Source organism: Candoia aspera, chromosome 5, assembly GCF_035149785.1.
Source record: "Candoia aspera isolate rCanAsp1 chromosome 5, rCanAsp1.hap2, whole genome shotgun sequence".
In the NCBI taxonomy this organism is placed as follows: Eukaryota; Metazoa; Chordata; class Lepidosauria; order Squamata; family Boidae; genus Candoia; species Candoia aspera.
The window spans coordinates 85,817,310-85,836,778 of record NC_086157.1 but is presented as its reverse complement, the minus strand read 5'-3'; the positions used below and the strand labels follow the sequence as shown (position 1 = coordinate 85,836,778).

Genomic DNA, 19,469 nt, shown 5'->3' with positions numbered 1-19,469 from the left:
CAGAATACCAATAGCTTTGCAACTAGAAATATACAAAAAATGGTAGAGGAGAATCTTCAACTTCTCTAGGATTCCCAACTTACACTCTTCCTCAGTTATATGTTCTCCTATCTAAACAGGTAGAAAAATCTGCCCTGCTCTGTTTTTCCTCCTAACTTGATTTTTGTGTTTAGAAAAAAGTCCCAGTCTACAATGGAAAAATATTGGCTGATATAAATGGACTGGGTACAATTCCATACAGTAAATGAAGCAAAGTAATTGCACAGTAAGAGCCTCATTTGAAAGTATTTTTTAAACTACTGTGTAAAAAAAGTGTGAGCCTTCAAATGTATTAACAGCTAGTGGTAAGACCTGAATGGAAGATGCGGTCCATCAACATTAGGAGATAATCTGTTCATTCCTGTCTTTAGTGGTAAATAGATGTAACATCTTCCATGCAGTTTCTGTGGTCTTTTGGTAATGCCTTTTTATAGCAGTGGCAAAAGTATACAGGCCACTTCTTGGACAGAAAAGCTCTCTCAGCAACTGCTGTGTCTTCAGTGGGTCTGTAAGAATTGGTACCCTCAGCCCCAATACTGACTCAACTCATGCACAATTGGAATATGCAGAATTCAGGTTTAATGAAGAGAAGTGCACAGAACAAAAGAAAACTGTGATTAAAAGATTCCTGCCGAAACTCATTAAAACATTCCAACACCCAGCTGCGCCCCCCGTCTCTTTCTCACCCAGCCTCTAACAGTCAGCCATACCAGCCACAGATGTCTCTTGCAGTACGACCATGACTCCCCACTTCCAGCCCAAACAACAGTGATTCACACTCCTTGCAATTTCCCTCTCCCATCTTCTTTCTTGACACCCGTTGACTCATCATTGCAGACGAACATGATCAGATGATTCAGCAATCATTTGATTGTGGAGTCTGACAGGGTCACAAACAATACATACTGTGTATTCTTTTGCAGCTCCAGAAAATGACTGACTGACAATTGTTTCTTTGTATGTCATCAGCTGCTCTTGAATACTGTACTAACCATTTGAATGCACAATATTTGATTAATCCCTGAATTTTAAATAGTTGGTATGGAGAAGCTCAGAGTATGAAGCTCTGTGATATATAGCAACAAAAGCATCATCATCAATCAATCAATAGCTAACTAAATTTCAGTATTTGTGTATCGGGGGGTGACTATCTGTGTTATAGTATTTAAGGTGTTTGGATTAGGGACAAGGAGACCCAGGTTTAACACCTCCTTCAGCCATGGGAATTCACCAGATCACACTCTCTCAGCCCATCTTGGCAAGATTTCAGAAGTGGTTTGCCATTGCCTCCTTCCTAGGGCTGAGAGAGAATGATTGGCCCAGAGTCACCCAGCCAGCTTTCATGCCTAAGGCAGGACTAGAACTCCCGGTTTCTAGCCCATTGCCTTAACCACTAGACCAAACTGGCTCTCAATCAAATATATTAATATATAACTTGATACTGTTGATGAGTGCCATGAATTTTAACACATCAACTTTAAGAGTCCTGCAGTCTCTGAGATGTTAGATTGATAGTGAGGGATCCATCTTTGGAAGGATAAAACAGCTTTCTCCAGGATTTATATGTTGCAGGCTTCAGTGTGTTAGAGTGTGAGTGAGTGAGTGAGAGTGCACGTGTGTGTGTATGTGAGAGAGAGAGAGAGAGAGAGAACATGAGAGAGAGTGCATTGATAATTTAAGTGCAGTTTGCTAAACTTGGTACAGCTTTGGAATTGACCATAAGAATAGCTTACTGTCATGAGCACCGTTGAGCTGAATGCGTCAGCACAACGGCACACATAACAATACCACGGAAACAAGAGCAAGGGATTAAAAGATAAGCAAAGCGACGCACAACAACAGACACAGACCCCGAGAAGAGAACGACCTCGGCCGGAAAATTCAGTCAAAAGAACGCAAGGAGGAAGAAAGAGCGACAAAGACAGGGCGGAACACGAGGTACGCCTGGAGCTGTCAGCAGGAACGCAAAGGATATCGCCCAGCTGAAAGTAATCACCGGCCGGAGGAGGAAGACGATTACGAGAGAAGCCCGGGGCACCAGCAGAGGCCCTGCGACCCCTCACCTACCGGCAACGAAGCATACAGGGCTTGGGATGACACAACCCGAGGTGGGGGGAGCGCTGACCGGCGTGGGCTATTTAAATCCCGTACCGGTGCGCTCCCTTCACTCTCAGCTTTTTCTAGCTACACACTATGCTGAAATAAACCAGAACCTGATTTTCCCTAAATTAGTGTCTGTGTCTTACTCAGTAGTAGGCAGTGCATGACATAAAGCTGAGAGTCCTAAACTCAGCCTCGCCAAGCCCCACCGGACAAGAACGAGCCGCGGGAGGAACAGACGGCGAGAAGAACACGAGCGGAGAGCGATGGAGCCGACGTGCTGCAACAAGGACGGGCGAGTCGTACGGCGAGAGGCGGAGGAGAACCGACAGCGGCCGGAGGCAACGCAACCCCCAGGAGCCACGGACACCCTCCCGGCCCATCCCGAGCTTCAGCCCCACACCCGGCGGGAGGTGGAGGCAACCCAACCACGGGAGGGAGCAACATACCTCTCGAGACCCGCGGAGACCTCCCCGCCCCACATCGCACCCCAGCCACAGGCGTGGAGCTTCAGCCCAACTGCAAGAAATGCGGTGGAGGATGGAGGGACAAACCAGCCATTTCGCTCCCAAGTCGAGGGAGCTGACCAGCGGACGGAAACACCTGACCCCCATCGGTGACCCACCTATGCGGAGACGCCGACCGGTCCGATCACAGCTGCGGCGCGGGCCTTGGACCGAGAAACGCAAGCCAGACTCACGGCCATGGAAGCCCAACTAAGGGACCTCGGGACCATGCTGCAGTCGTTGATGTCCTTCGTGCCTCACATGACCATACCCGCGCAGGTACCCACCCCTATTCAAACCCCGAGCGGGTCTTGGCAACCCATAGGCCAAATGTTAACAGGCAAGCTTCCCCGGCGGAAGAAGCCACGGGACGGGACACGAGGAGAGGGGACCCACCGAACACCAGGGCCCCAAAAGACTTCCCCATTTCCTTCGACGGGAACCCCACAAAGCTGTTGTTTTTCGTCACGAATGCCAGGGAATTCATGGGGCGGCACGGACACTCCTTTGACTCCGAAGCGGACAAAATCGCAGCCATGGCGATCAAGTTGCAAGACAGGGCGGCGGACTGGTACGTCCAAATGTACGAATCCAATTCCCCAGCCCTCTCTGACTTCCACGCCTTCATCACAGAGATGAAGCACTATTTTGAGGACCCGCTAGCCAAGGAGAGGGTTAAAAGTGCGCTTCAAGCCCTCAAACAGGGCACACGAACTGTAGCGGACTACGCCCTCGAATTTAAAGCCCTCGCAGGGAAGATTAACGACTGGTCCGAGACTACCCTGATAGAGATGTTCAAAAGGGGCCTCAGCCGTGAGGTACTCCAATGGGCACTCTATCGGGATGACCCGGAGACACTGCAAGGCTGGATCTACCTAGCGGGGAGAGTGGAACACGCTCACCGCACTTCCTTAATGATGACGGCAGAGGACAGAACAGGCAACAGCCCAAAGGGACCCTCGCCACACTTGGGGCCGGCCGGCCCCACGTACCAAAAGAAGAAGTTTGCTCGTGGACCCTGCGCAAAGTGCGGGAACATGGGGCACAAAGCGGCAGACTGCTTCTCCAACAGAACGCTGACTAGTGCTCCCAAACCCGCACTGAAAACGCCTTTCAAACCAACTAACCCACCGCCGCCCCCCCCCACCGCCAGATGACCGGAGCCACAGTGACACTGGACGAAGACTTGGACGCTTACTTTGCAGGGGAGGACGCTGAAGTCCCAGACCGGCTGGCGGGAAACGCTCCCCGCCTGCCTTAAAACGCGCCGCGAGGCAGGTGGTGGGACAGGGGCGCGAAACACATAGACAGAGCGACGAAAGCTCCGTAATAATGGGGACAATCAGACTTTCCTTCGGCACCAGAGCCACCACGGCTGCAGCACTAGTGGACTCGGGGTGCTCCAAGAACCTCATTCACCCCGACATCGTCACCAAGCTCGACCTGCCTTGCCTCCCCCTCCCCACACCGCTGGCTTTCCACCAACTGGACGGCTCAACAGCGGGAGGGAAACCAGCCACGACGCAGACCGAGCCCGTCACCCTGCAAATGGGTACCCACACCGAGCAAACATCTTTTGTGGTAACCCACATAGGGCGACCCATCATAGTACTAGGAATACCGTGGCTCGCGACCAACAACCCGCACATTAACTGAAAGGCCCGCACCTTCCAATTTGACGACGGCGCGTACCGGGCTCCAGTTCCGGCGGGCAGGCTCAACCCCACAGTGGGACGGGCAGAGGCAGTAGCCCAGGACAACACAGCAACCCCAGAAGAACTACCTGAACAATACGCCGATTTCTCAGAGGTCTTCGGGGAAGAGGAGGTGGACCAACTACCCCCCCACCGCAAGACGGACTGTAGAATTGAGCTGCTTCCCGATGTCCCCTTACCCAGGCCGAAGATTTACTCGATGACCCCAAAGGAGATGACAACCCTCAGGGAGTTCATAGATAAAAACCTGGCTAGGGGTTTCATAGAGCCAGCATGCTCACCCGTCGGAGCGCCCGTCCTCTTCCGAGATAAAAAAGACGGCAGCTTACGGCTCTGCACCGACTACCGGGGCCTCAACGCGGTGTCCCTATCCAATAAATACCCCCTACCCCTCGTGAAAGACATGCTCGCCCACCTGTCCACGGGGAGAGTATTCTCCAAACTGGACCTCCGTGAGGCATATTACAGGATCCGAATCAGGGAGGGGGACGAGTGGAAAACAGCGTTCAACTGCCCCCTAGGTGCCTTTCAGTACAAGGTACTGCCATTCGGATTAGCGGGGGCCCCGGGAGTATTCATGCAGCTCTTCAATGAAGTACTGCATGAACACCTGTTTCAAGGGGTGCTAGTTTACATAGATGACATCCTCATCTATACCCAGACGCATGAAGAACACGTAACCCTAGTCAGGCAAGTCCTCAAAAAGCTAAGAAGGGCAAAGCTCTATGCCAAACCATCTAAGTGCGAATTCCATAAAGCACGCCTAGACTACCTGGGGTACCGAATCTCCGGCGAGGACATAGAAATGGACCCTGCAAAAGTCGAGGCAGTGATGAATTGGGAACGCTCACGTAACAGGCGCCAACTTCAAAACTTCCTCGGCTTCGCCAACTTCCGCATGGGGGTTCGCGGAGATAGCCCTCCCCCTAACAGACCTACTCAAAACTAAAGGGGTTGGGGACACACGGCGAGCCAAGAACCCAGGGACAGTACTAAATTGGACTCCCGCATGTCAGACAGCATTCAAAAGACTGAAAGCGCTGTTCACAACGGAGCCAATTCTCGCACATCTGGACCCGGAACAGCCGTTCGTGGTCCAAGCCGACGCCTCAGACTTCTCCCTGGGGGCTATACTGCTCCAAAAGGACCCTGCAGGAATCCTGAAACCATGCGCCTACCTGTCAAGGAAATTCTCAGAGGCGGAAAGGCGATGGCACGTATGGGAGAAGGAGGCATTCACAGTAAAATCGGTGCTAGAAACATGGAGGCATCTACTGGAAGGGGCCACCCAACCATTCGAGGTCTGGACAGACCACCGGAACCTCGAGGCCCTCCGGATGCCCAGACGCCTCAGCCCGAAACAGGTCAGATGGGCCCAATTCTTCAGCCGCTTTAATTTCCAACTGAAGTTCATACCGGGCAAAAAGAACTTCCTGGCTGACGCCCTCTCCCGACTGCCCCAAGACGAAGAGCCCGTCCCAGATATGATTGGGACGGTGCTATCCGCTTCCCAGCTGGGAATGGCAGTGACCACCCGGAGCAGCGCCCAGAAACAGCTCAACCCCACGTCTCAACCGACGGCAAGCCAACCAGCGAACAGACGGCACCACCCACGACTGCCAGGAGGGATACGCGCGGACCTCACTGCCGCCCTCAAAACCGACCCCTGGCTACTAGCAAACCCCGACAAGGTGACAATGGAGCAAGACTTAGCATGGGGGGAAGGCAGAATATATGTCCCGGATTCACAGCGCCAGGCGATCCTGCGCAGATCACACGACAGCAAACAAGTGGGACACTTCGGGTTTCTAAAGACCCTGCACCTAGCACGACGACAGTTCTGGTGGCCTGCATTGAGACGGGACGTTAAGGCCTACGTAGCATCCTGCCCGATATGCGCAATGGCCAAACGGGCACCGGGAAAGCCTCCGGGACTACTACAAACGGTGGCAGAGCCCTCCCGACCATGGGAGGAAATCTCCATGGATTTCATAGTAGATCTACCACCCAGCCAGAAGAAAACAACCATTTGGGTGGTGAAAGACTACTTTTCTAAACAGGCGCACTTTATCCCCTGCGCATCAGTCCCATCTGCCCAGCAGCTGGCTAAACTTTTCCTCATACACGTGTACAGGTTACACGGATGTCCCGTACGCGTGGTGACCGACAGGGGCACACAATTCACCTCGAAATTTTGGCGGGCTTTTCTAAAACTAATTGGGACCCAACAAGCCCTATCCACAGCCTGGCATCCCCAGATGAACGGAGCCACGGAGATCCTCAATGCCACACTAGAACAATTCCTACGTTCATATACCAATTACCAGCAAGATGACTGGGTTGACCTGCTTCCGTTTGCAGAAGTCGCCTACAATAACGCCATTCACATGAGTACAGGGAAAACCCCGTTCGAAGTAGTCTCCGGGCGCGAGTTCATACCCATACCGGAGCTACCGCAACCCCCGGGACCCCAAGTGGGCGCAGGTGACTGGGGACAGAAGATAGGGGAATCATGGCCAGTAATCACAGCAGCGCTGAAGGAAGCGCAGCCCACCTACAAAGAACAGGCCGACAAGCACTGGCGCCAGCAACCGACATTCCAGGTGGGGGATATGGTCTACCTCTCCACCAAATTCATGAAATCACCTCAACCCTTGAAGAAACTGGGGCCTAAGTATATTGGGCTGCTTCGAGTAACACAACTAGTGAACCCGGTGGCAGTATGCCTGGACCTGCCGCACAATCTAAGGAGACTCCACCCGGTATTCCACAGCAGCCTCCTGAAACCAGCAACCACCTCCCGATGGCACCCAAGCATGCCTCTGCCCCCCCCCCCCAGTGATGATCGACAGCCAACAAAATTTCGAGGTAAAAGAAATACTCGACTCCCGCTGACAACGGGGCACACTACACTATTTAGTAAAATGGAAACACTTCCCCCACCCAGAATGGGTGGCGGCTCAACACGTTAAGGCACCGGACCTGACCCGAGCATTCCACACGACGTACCCCGACAAACCAAAGGGGCGCCCAGCCGAACCGGCCCCTTAGGACACATTTCCCCCTCGGGCCTCCCCCCCCGCCCGCGTCGCTCCCGGGGGAAGGGACCCCCCAAGCCTGCGACTTGAGTAGGCCTCCTCCCCCCTGAGACTCATCCTCCCCCCACCCTCACCGGGCCCATTGGGGAGGGGAGATTGGTCATATGTGCATCGCCAGAGGGCAAATAGCCAGGATGCACACATGACAACACGACGAACAACAAAAAACAAAACAATCAACAAAACAAAAAGATAAGGATCCTACCTGGAGTTGAAACAGCACCCGACCAGTCACGCCTCCTCTGACAAAGAACTGAGCAAGAACGAGCAGCGTGTGGTCGAGGCATGCGCACTCGGAACACACCCAAAAAATAGAAACGCGGTAGAGGGCGGAGCAAGGGGAGGGGAGAAAGCACTCCGGCGGGAAATACAAAAAAAAAAAATTTTTTTTTACAGCTCTCCCTGAAAAAACCTGAATGCTGGGGGGGGCTACCATTCGAAAGGGGGGCAGTATGTCATGAGCACCGTTGAGCTGAACGCGTCAGCACAACGGCACACATAATACCACAGAAACAAGAGCAAGGGATTAAAAGATAAGCAAAGCGACGCACAACAACAGACACAGACCCCGAGGAGAAGAGAACGACCTCGGCCGGAAAATCCAGTCAAAAGAACGCAAGGAGGAAGAAAGAGCGACAAAGACAGGGCGGAACACGAGGTACGCCTGGAGCTGTCAGCAGGAACGCAAAGGATATCACCCAGCTGAAAGTAATCACCGGCCGGAGGAGGAAGACGATTACGAGAGAAGCCCGGGGCACCAGCAGGGGCCCTACGACCCCTCACCTACCGGCAACGAAGCATACAGGGCTTGGGGGGATGATACAACCCGAGGTGGGGGGAGCGCTGACCGGCGTGGGCTATTTAAATCCCGTACCGGCGCACTCCCTTCACTCTCAGCTTTTTCTAGCTATGCACTATGCTGAAATAAACCAGAACCTGATTTTCCCTAAATTAGTGTCTGTGTCTTACTCAGTAGTAGGCAGCGCATGACACTTACTGGGGGGCTGATAGAGGATTGGATGTACTTCCTGTCTTTATAGAAGTACCTTTGTCTCTTTTTTGCCCTGCTTGTATATCTGTAAGGTAAAGGTAAAGGTTTCCCTTGACGTAAAGTCCAGTCGAATCCGACTCTAGGGGGCGGTGCTCATCTCCGTTTCTAAGCCTTGGAGCCGGCGTTGTCATAGACACTTCCGGGTCATGTGGCCAGCATGACGACTCGGAACACCGTTACCTTCCCGCCAAAGCGGTACCTATTGATCTACTCACATTTGCATGTTTTCGAACTGCTAGGTGAGCAGGAGCTGGGATTAACAACGGGAGCTCACCCCGCCGCGCGGTTTCGAACCGCCGACCTTCCGATCGACAGCTCAGCGGTTTAACCCGCAGCGCCACCGCGTCCCTTGTATATCTGTAAATAAAGCATATATTACAGTGACAACATAAGTGTTTGGTGCTGTCACTTCAAACCTGAGTACTACTTACACCTTGGAAAAGTGAGAAATGCTTATTTACATGTTAATATAATGATTAATATATAAATACATACTTTACTCTAAACGGTCTTACCTTGATCTGAGATCCGGTCCATATTCTTGGCATTTCCTCTGTAAATTGTAAGTCCTCCTGATTAGTCAGGGTCCATATCACTTATAAATGTACAATATTACTAGTATTAGCTCTGAAGAAGTATTTACACTGTTATAACAGTTCTTACTGATTGCAGAAGTTGAAAGTGTTTACTTTTAGGGTTCGGTTGTAAAGTGTGAATATAGTTTCAAATCCAAAGTAGCATATCTCTATGAGAGATTAATAAATAAAAAATTGCAGTCAGACTAATATGAAATCCTATCTGGGGCATATGTCAGAAGTTGAAAATATTTTGTGAAGGTAAGTAGGAAGGGCTAATATTCTCTGGTTGGCTTTTGTAGCACTGTCCATTTTTTTATGCCAGATTTCAGACTGTAGCGCAGTGCAGTGTGAGAGAGATTTGCAGAAAAGTCAAGATGACAAGAAACTTTTATAGCAAGCGTTGGTCATTTGAAAGACTGGCTGAGCTGGGAAGTGCTAAAGCAGAAATCATGAGAAGCCTCATCATGAACATATGTTTAATGGGGAAGTTAGTAAGAAAATTTAGCTTATAAATATAATAATTTAGCTTAAAATATAATAATTACTAACAAAGCCTTCTGTTAATCACACATTTAGTAGACATAGGTAATCAATAATTTTCATTTGGGCTGGCAAGTGAAAGGAATATAATGTGTTTTTCCTTTTCTGTTCTGCTTATGGTGAGGGGAAGTCCTTATTTATATACTTACAAGACTTATAAACCACTCCAGTCAAAGCCAACTTTGAGGCGTATACAATTCTGCATCTTCTTAAATCCTGATTTTAAAAAATTAAGGAACTATATTTTATTTTTGGAATTGTGGAATTCCCTTGTTGTTATCATCTCAAATTAATCCATTGCAAGGTTTATATTAATATAAATAATAATAACCACCCCGAGTCCATCTTTGTAGGGGGAGATGGGTGGTGATAAAAATTTGATAGATAGATAGATAGATAATCTCTCTCACACACATGCAGTAGTTAAGATGCTGGACTATTAGCAGGGAGACCCAGACTCGTCCTTCGTTAGTTATGGAAGGTGGCTGGATGACTTTGGGCCAGTCACTCTTTCTTAGGTCTAGGCTGGGAACTCAAAAAATATCTGTCTACCAACCTGCATTGACCACTGTAGTAGATTACAGTCCATAACATTCAATGAAGAAACCTTCATCCTACAGTGATTATAATAATAATAGCAACCTTTTTTATAACTAGCTAAATCAATTAGTGATAAAGTCCATATTTCCCTGCTGGTTGTTCAGGAGGAAACATCTTTTTCTATTTTGCATAGGTATGCAACCTGCTAGCTGACTTTTTTGCAGGGCAGATTAGTAGTAGAATTTTTGGCATTTGAAAGAGAAAATAAATATATAAATAAGTGACTTCCAACCTTCATCACAAGTATAAACAAATTTAGTAACTCTTCACCCTCTCTAAAGTTACAAACACTTATCTCCATATCCCATTTCTTATCTATAAACAAATTCATAAAGCATCATCTTTTCAGTCCTGGTGTCAGCGGAAAGTCCATAGCCAGAAGTAACAACATATCTTATTTTAACCTTGATCAAATAAACCAACTGTATATTCTTTCCTTTTACTTCTAACAGTCTTATTCTTTAGTTTATTCAAATATTGTCATAGGATTTTATTTCTCTCCATTTCTTCTTTGTCCCATCACACAGAGTTCTTCAAAGCTTTAACAAGCCTCTTGTAAATCCAGTAGGAAAAAATTGTCCAGGTCACTTTCTTGGTTTGTCAATTGTATTTCCCTTTTAAATTTTAAAACCTCAGCCACTTTCTTATGTAGATCCAGTGAAGCATCCTTTTCTAAATCATTCTTAAATTCTTAATTTTTTCTTTCTTCTCTTTTTCTCTTTTTCTCTTTTTCCTTGCACTTTTTACTTCCCCTCTCTATTCTCTTTTCTTTAAGTTTAGTTTGTATTAGATTTTACTATTACAACCAAAATTCATATATATATATATATATATACATATACACACAGTGCATTCAGAAAGTATTCAGACCCCCTTCACTTTTTTCAATTTTGTTATGTTGCAGCCTGATACTGCAATTGTTCAAATTCATTTTTTTTCTCATTAATCTACACTCAGTACCCCATAATGACAAAGTGAAAACAGAATTTTAGAAATGTCTGTAAATTTATGTCTGGAGGACACCAAGCACCGCTCATCACCTGCCCAATACCATCCCAACAGTGAAGCATGATGGTGGCAGCATCATGCTGTGGGGGTATTTTTCATCACCAGCAGGGACTGGGAGACTGGTCAGGGTTGAGGGAAAGCTGAATGGAGCAAAGTACAGAGATATCCTCAATGAAAACCTGTTCCACAGCGCTCAGGACCCAGATTGGGCTGAAGGTTCACCTTCTAACATGACAACGATCCTAGGCACACAGCCAAGACAACACAGGAATGGCTTAGGGACAACTCTGTGAATGTCCTAGAGTGGCCCAGTCAGAGCCCTGACTTGAACCCTATTGAACATCTCTGGAGAGACCTGAAAATGGCTGTCCACCGATGGTCCCCATCCAACCTGATTGAGCTTGAGAGAATTTGCAAAGAAGAATGGCAGAAAATCCCCCAGTCCAGGTGTGCAAAGCTTGTCACATCATACCGAAAAAGACTCGAGGCTGTAATTGCTGCCAAAGGTGCTTCAACCAAGTACTGAGTAAAGGGTCTGAATACTTACGTACATGTGATATTTCACTTTTTCCTTTTTAATAAATTTACAGACATTTCTAAAATTCTATTTTCACTTTGTCATTATGGGGTACTGAGTGTAGATTAATGAGAAAAAAAATGAATTTGAACAATTGTAGTATCAGGCTGCAACATAACAAAATTGAAAAAAGTGAAGGGTTTGAATGCACTTTGTGTATGTATGTAGGTGTATATATATATATATATATGTATGTGTATGCACACACACACATACTGTATATATGTACACACACACAGTGTGTGTATGTGTGTGTGTGTATATGTATACACACACACATATACATACAGCATTTGTATATTTGTGGATTTGTGTAACTTTAAAAAATCTTCAGTCTTTGATCCTGATAAAAGACTTCCCCAACTTGGAGCCCTTCAGATGTTTTGAGCTACAACTCCCAATAAGTTTTTAGTCAGCATAGTCACAGCCACGATGTCTGGGAGTTCATATGGAAGGGCACTAAATTGGGGAAGATTGTTGTACAACTACTGTATCATCTAATAAATAATAATACCATCTGTATTGATATTTTTATAATAATTTTATTAAAGTTTACACATACAAAGATTTAAAAAACTGTTGTTGTTTATTCTTTAGTCGCTTCTGACTCTTCGTGACTTCATGGACCAGCCCACGCCAGAGCTTCCTGTTGGTCGCTGTTGGACCAGCCCACCCCCAGCTCCCCCAGGGACGAGTCCGTCACCTCTAGAATATCATCCATCCACCTTGCCCTTGGTCGGCCCCTCTTCCTTTTGCCCTCCACTCTCCCTAGCATCAGCATCTTCTCCAGGGTGTCCTGTCTTCTCATTATGTGGCCAAAGTATTTCAGTTTGGCCTTTAATATCATTCCCTCAAGTGAGCAGTCTGGCTTTATTTCCTGGAGGATGGACTGGTTTGATCTTCTTGCAGTCCAAGGCACTCTCAGAATTTTCCTCCAACACCACAGTTCCAAAGCATCGATCTTCCTTCTCTCAGCCTTCCTTATGGTCCAGCTCTCGCAGCCATATGTTACTACCGGGAACACCATTGCTTTAACTATGCGGACCTTTGTTGTCAGTGTGATGTCTCTGCTCTTAACTATTTTATTGAGATTTGTCATTGCTCTTCTCCCAAGGATTAAGCGTCTTCTGATTTCCTGACTGCAGTCAGCATCTGCAGTAATTAAAAAAAACTAATGCAAACTAATTATAAAAAGTAAATAAAAAAAGAAAACACAAAGAAATAGAGAAAAAAAAGACAGAGAAAAGAAGATATATAATGATGACCCCCCTCCCCTCCAGACAAGTATAAACACTTTCAGCAAGTTAACACCTTTTCTAGTAATTAAAAAAATTAATATCTTTTCTCCATATCACATCTCTTCTCAATAATCAAAATATAAGAAATCATCATTTAATCCTAATTAGCAAAGATCTATTAAGAACTACCAGAGATAGCATATAAATTTTAACCTCAATTTTAAAAAAATCAGTTGTATAAACCAACTTATCCCTTTCTGTAAGAAATAAAACAAGAGAAAACTCTCTTCACTTATAGACAAATCCTTAAAGCCTTGTCATACAGTCCTGATCAAGAAGAAAAACCAATTAATAACTAACAGAAACTGCAACATATAAAATTTAATCCTGATCAGAAAGATTCATTTTATAAAGCTTCTCTTTACTTTTAAAGAGCTTAATCTCTCACCCTGTCAAATAATGTGGCCCAAGTTCATTTCTTATCATGTCTCCTCTTATCTGCTGTTGCTGTCGGCTCCACAAAAAGTGAAGCTGTCTTCAGTCCACCATTTCTCCTCCGGAAGTCCCACCTGTACCTAAGCCTGAAATTATCTCTTGGTGGGCAGATCCTCACAACTCAGTCCCATAAATATTGTTTAGAAACTTCTGTTGTTGTTGTCTAGACCTGTTAGACCAGAAACCCCTTTTTTCATATGAAAAATAATCTTCTGTGGAAATACTTAATACAGTTTTCTAGAAATCTCAGAAAAGTGTGAAAAGAGTCTATAATTAATAAAATGTGTATTTTTATAGGCATCTGTTATGATTTTATACTATGATGTCCAGATAATCAATAGTATGTACAGTTTTAACTGAAGAACGATAGCTGCTCAATGAAGAAAGTGAAATGATCCATGCTTTTGGAGAAACACTTAAAAAACTAATGCTCCTTATTTAAAATTCCAACTTTTGGTGCCAGATTATTATTTTTGAGAAATCTTGATGCCTTTTACGCCAAATAACTAAGCAGTGTTGTTGCGTCAGGTTTTATTGGAAGAAATACTGAACATATTGTCTTTTCTGAAATCGTTACAAAACTTGATACATTTGACTTTCTTTTCCTAGAGCCAAGATGAAAGATTTGCTTTCATTGCAGAATGGTATGATCCAAATGCTTCACTTTTTCGGCGTTATGAACTTTTGTATTACCCAAAAGATGGATCAGTGGAAATGGTAAGATTATTTGGTCTACAAATACTTTATAAATTGTTTGCTTAAAAGCAACAATAAACTGCCTTTAATAATATGGGTTTCATGTTACACGGCACCAGAAACAGAAGAATTGCTTTCCTTTCCTAAGAACTGCATAGTCTGAGAGAAGAATATGGCATTATTTCCACTTTTCAGAAACCTACATATAATTGCAACATCTTTTCATAGAAAGAAAGAATGTGACTGGGAAAAAATGAGTGTGAGTTTTACTAGAGACTTCAGTGTTGAGTACTCATTGAGGCTCAAATGAAGCTGTGACTATGGAGATCAAATGTGACCATGGAGATCAAATCCCATGACGTGTTTCCTTTCTTAGGTTAAACCTTATACAGGATTTAGTATGTAAACTGGGAGAGCCAGTTTGGTCTAGTGGTTAAGGTGCTGGGTTAGAAACCAGGAGACTTGTGAGTTCTAGTCCCACCTTAGGTATGAAAGCCGGGTGGGTGACCTTGGGCCAGTCACCCTCTTTCACCCCAACTCACCTCACAGGGTTGTTATTGTGGGGAAAATAGGGGGAGGAAGGAATATTAGGTATGTTTGCCACCTTTAATTATTCATTAATAATAATAATAATAAAGCAGAATATAAATAATAAATAAATAAATAGGTCTGCTTATCCAATTTTTGTCTCTTTTTCTCCCCATGTGAAATATTAATGAGTTTGCTGCTGATCAGAATTTTGATTATTGAATTATAGTGTGTGTGACCTGCATAGCTCTTAGCTTAAATATATGCATAAGGTTTTAAATATAGGTGGGATGGACAGTCTTGGTTTACCATCACGCCATGCTATCATTTATATAACCAGGGATTATTGAATAAACCTGTTGGCTAGGTTCTCACAATATACTTAGCCATTAACCTTTTTAAAAAACAAATAGTTATTTTCTTAAAGAAAACAAAACAGAAAAACAGAACCTGTAAATAACATCTTAAAAATTCAGATACATTAAACTAAATAATACAATCTAGCAACTAAAATTAATACAAGGAATAAAATAGAATAATGGGAAAAAGGAAAAGAGTAAGAATATATTAATAATATTTATCGAGTTTTCTGTATCACAAAAATACTATTTTTTTTCCTGCAGAATATATTACACTTTTTAAACATTAAACAACTCTGAACCTAGACCACATGGAATCATATTTCCGTGTTGCCAATTCAAAGGCTGAGGGTTGACAAATTTCATTAATTCGTAAACCAGGGTTTACCAACCACAGTGACTGAACACACACATTCTACTAATCCAAAACCCAACAAACTACTTTAGGATGATGTGTGAACTTGAACATTAGTTTCTTTTTTAATTGGCAGTCTAATATTTGCTCATCTTGGGTTTTCTGCAGTTGTATAAACACTAATAGTACAAATTGCATTGTCATTGAAATTGAAATTGACATGAAAGCCAACTGGGTGACCTTGGGCCTGTTGCTCTCTCTCAGCCCAACTCACCTCACAGGGTTGCTGTTGTGGGGAAAATAGGAGGAGGAAGGAGTATTAGATATGTTCTACCTTGAGTTATTTATTAAAAATAATAATAAAAGCGGGAAAATAAATAGATAGATAGATAGATAGATAGATAGATAGATAGATAGATAGATAGATAGATAGATAGATAGGCAATTATAGTGGAAGTCAAAGGAAACACAGAAACTATGAAAACTGTTATGCTAATAGCCTGTCTGTACTTACACTGCTCCACGGAACAATGGACTGGTTTAAGGAGTACGGCAGGGCTGTATACTCTCACCCTACCTATTCACCTTGTACGCAGAACACATCATGCAACATGCTGGGCTTGAGGAATCCAAGGCTGCAGTTAAAATCGCTGGAAGAAACATTAACAATCTCAGACATGCAGATGATACCACTTGGATGGCTGAAAGCAAAGAGGAACTCAGGAGCCTTATGATGAAGGTGAAAGAAGAAAGTGCAAAAGCTGGCTTGCAGCTAAACCTCAAAAACACCAAGATTATGGCAACCAGCTTGATTGATAACTGGCAAATAGAGGGAAAAAACATAGAGGCAGTGAAAGACTTTGTATTTCTAGGTGCAAAGATTACTGCAGATGCTGACTGCAGTCAGGAAATCAGAAGACATTTAATCCTTGGGTGAAGAGCAATGACAAATCTCGATAAAATAGTTAAGAGCAGAGACATCACACTGACAAAGGTCCGCATAGTTAAAGCAATGGTGTTCCCCGTAGTAACATGTGGCTGTGAGAGCTGGACCATAAGGAAGGCTGAGAGAAGGAAGATCGATGCTTTTGAACTGTGGTGTTGGAGGAAAATTCTGAGAGTGCCTTGGACTGCAAGAAGATCAAACCAGTCCATCCTCCAGGAAATAAAGCCAGACTGCTCACTTGAGGGAATGATATTAAAGGCCAAACTGAAATACTTTGGCCACATAATGAGAAGACAGGACACCCTGGAGAAGATGCTGATGCTAGGGAGAGTGGAAGGCAAAAGGAAGAGGGGCCGACCAAGGGCAAGGTGGATGGATGATATTCTAGAGGTGACGGACTCGCCTCTGGGGGAGCTGGGGGTGTTGACGACCGACAGGAAGCTCTGGCGTGGGCTGGTCCATGAAGTCACGAAGAGTCGGAAGTGACTGAACGAATAAACAACAACAACACTTACACTGCTATGAGCATTGTGTATGCAGATAATTCATTGTCAGAACATGGCCAACTATTTTATTATCTTTGATTGACTGATTGATTGATTTAAAAACTTCCATTGAGTTTCATAGTAGATTAGAGTCTTTACTTAGATACCAACCTTTGATGCTTTATTGTGGCTTGTAGTTAGTATGACTGCACACACTTCAGAAAGAAGAAGCATTTTGGACCTCACATAAATATATCTCTTCTCTGCTATTCATAAAAGTTGCCAGATTCTTCTTCTTCTGAGTCTGAAAGAAAGATGCCACTGATTTAAGAAATTAATTCATTATTTTAATGTGATACTTAAAACAGGAGCATCTTTTTTTTTCCTGGCACATGGAAGCCTTAAAAAAATGGGCTGCTTTTAATGAAGAGCATAGAGGGGATGTGATTAGGTCTGAAGCAATTTTTCAAAATAATTTTGAGATATTCATGTCCTAGTAGACAGTGTATTTAATCAGATATCTGCAGATTGAGTTCTGTGTTCACAGCTGAAAATTCAAAGACAAGCCTTCCCCCCTGCAGATAACCTGATACTGGAGCTTGGAAGACTTGGAAAAGAATTCATATGAAATGTGGGGAGCTGCCATCTGAGAAAAAAGACTTTTCCAGTGGAAGGGGAAGCATGTGCATAAGGGTCCTTTAATTCTAATACAGTAGGCTTCATTTAATCATGGGTAAAAGAGAGTGCAAGAAAAAGGAATAAATCGCAAGCTGTATTTACAAACTAGAATAATTACTGTTTTCTGACTTTATTGTGCACCTGTCTTTTTGGGTAATCAGATGTATAAATAATTCAAGGTGAGCAGGTGAATTAAGTATATGTATTTGTATTAATATTACCATTTTTCAGATGTGTTAGTAGTTGAAAAGGGACTGAAACAGTTGCAGTAATTATCAGAAGAACTGACAAATATTGGTGAAGCTTTCTATGAAGTAGTGGCTTATAAGAAACCATTTTCCAGAATGTGAGCAAACAGGGAAATTGGCGGAGGCACTTTTCTCTCCCCACCATCTCCTCCTCCTCCTCCTCCAAGCTAGTTCTCACCCAAGTAGAGTAGAGCTCAAAACCAAGCCAACAAATGAGGAAATTCTGCTTGGGAGATTAGCTAGAGAAGTAAGAGGGAAAAACTAATAACATGTAAATGAGGAAAACTTCATTATGAACTTCACAGTGTGTGCAATGTTAGAAACCAAAAGAAAGCCAAAGAGAATGTAGGTCTATTGCAAGGAAGAAAGTGGTGAATTGGTAATGAGTGATAGTGAGAAGGCAGAACATTTTAACTTCCACTTTGGACCTGTCTTTTCTTAGAAAGAAAATAGTGTTCTAGCTAGTCATCATTATCAGGGAAAGGAGGGAATTGCATCTTAGGATAGGCAAGTAGAGGATAAGAAAGAGGCTAAGAAGAGATGACTGAGACAAGACTTGATAGCAACATTCAAATAGTTATCACATGGAAGACAGAATAGAATTGTCCCATAGGACAGGACCAAAACCAGTGGGTTAGGATTACAAGGAAGTAGGTTGAGGCTGGAGGTCAGGAAGAACACAGGAAGTGGTGAGTTATTGTCTGGAGACCTTCAAACAGAAGCTGGGTGATCATATGTTGGGTGTACTCCAGTGGATCCTGTGCTGAGTGATTGGTTGGACTAGATGACCTCTACAGTATCTTCAGTATAAGAATTCTAGAATTCTTTAATACAAATAGAATTCGATTTGCCAAATTATTTTTTCTTAGATTTCTATCTCAACATTTGTATAGGAACTCAAGGTGGCATATAGGGCTTAAAATCTGGGCCCAAAAATCACCCAGTGAGCTTCTGTGACAGAGGGTAGACTAGAACTTGGGTTTCTTTGGTGTCTGTCCAATACTTTAACCATTATACTGCACTGGCTCTTTTTCGGTTGTTATAGCATGATTATAATAGATCATTTAGTTCAGCTCATGAAGACATTTAATTTTTGTCTGGTCATCAGAGCTTCAGAATCACAAAGGTTCAGGCTTAAAATGTGGCAGACTACATGAGATCCAGCAAGTTAAGCAGGTGACTAGGAATTATGATTTGTTAAAATAACAGTTTATGTGTAATTGTAAACAAAAATCAGAGAAGTTGTCACATTTTTGTCAGTAAAACAGAAAATAAAAAGGGTTGCATGGGGATGTCATCCTGCCTTCTATTCTGTGGCCCATTCAGTGTTTTTTTCCTGTATGCATGCAGTAAGATAGGGTAGATATTCAGTATCCTAACATTTGACTGGATTTTATTGAAATGTTATATTTCTAAATTAACAAAATAAGAACATTAAGTCAGCTCTCTCTTTACCCTTCAGTATGACATGAAGAATCGCTGCAGATTCTTGAATCGCACTAAATATGAAGATCTGCATTTTAAAGATCTGTTTGTGGGCAACAAAATTACTATCTTCTCGCGCCACCTCAATTTGGTGGACTATGGGGATCAATATACTTCCCGCATGTTGGGCAGTTGCAAAGAAAG

At 44.1% G+C, this 19,469-nt stretch overlaps 1 protein-coding gene across 3 annotated transcripts in view; it reads left to right on the top strand.

Moving 5' to 3' along the window:
- The window catches only part of NME7 (NME/NM23 family member 7), a 94,197-nt gene that overhangs the window by 21,111 nt on the left and 53,617 nt on the right, over positions 1 to 19,469 (top strand). For all 3 annotated transcript variants that reach the window (XM_063305652.1, XM_063305653.1, XM_063305651.1), the window contains exons 2-3: positions 14,155 to 14,262; positions 19,303 to 19,469. In XM_063305652.1, the coding sequence (XP_063161722.1) occupies positions 14,155 to 14,262; positions 19,303 to 19,469 (275 nt within the window). The remainder of the gene's footprint in view (positions 1 to 14,154; positions 14,263 to 19,302) is intronic.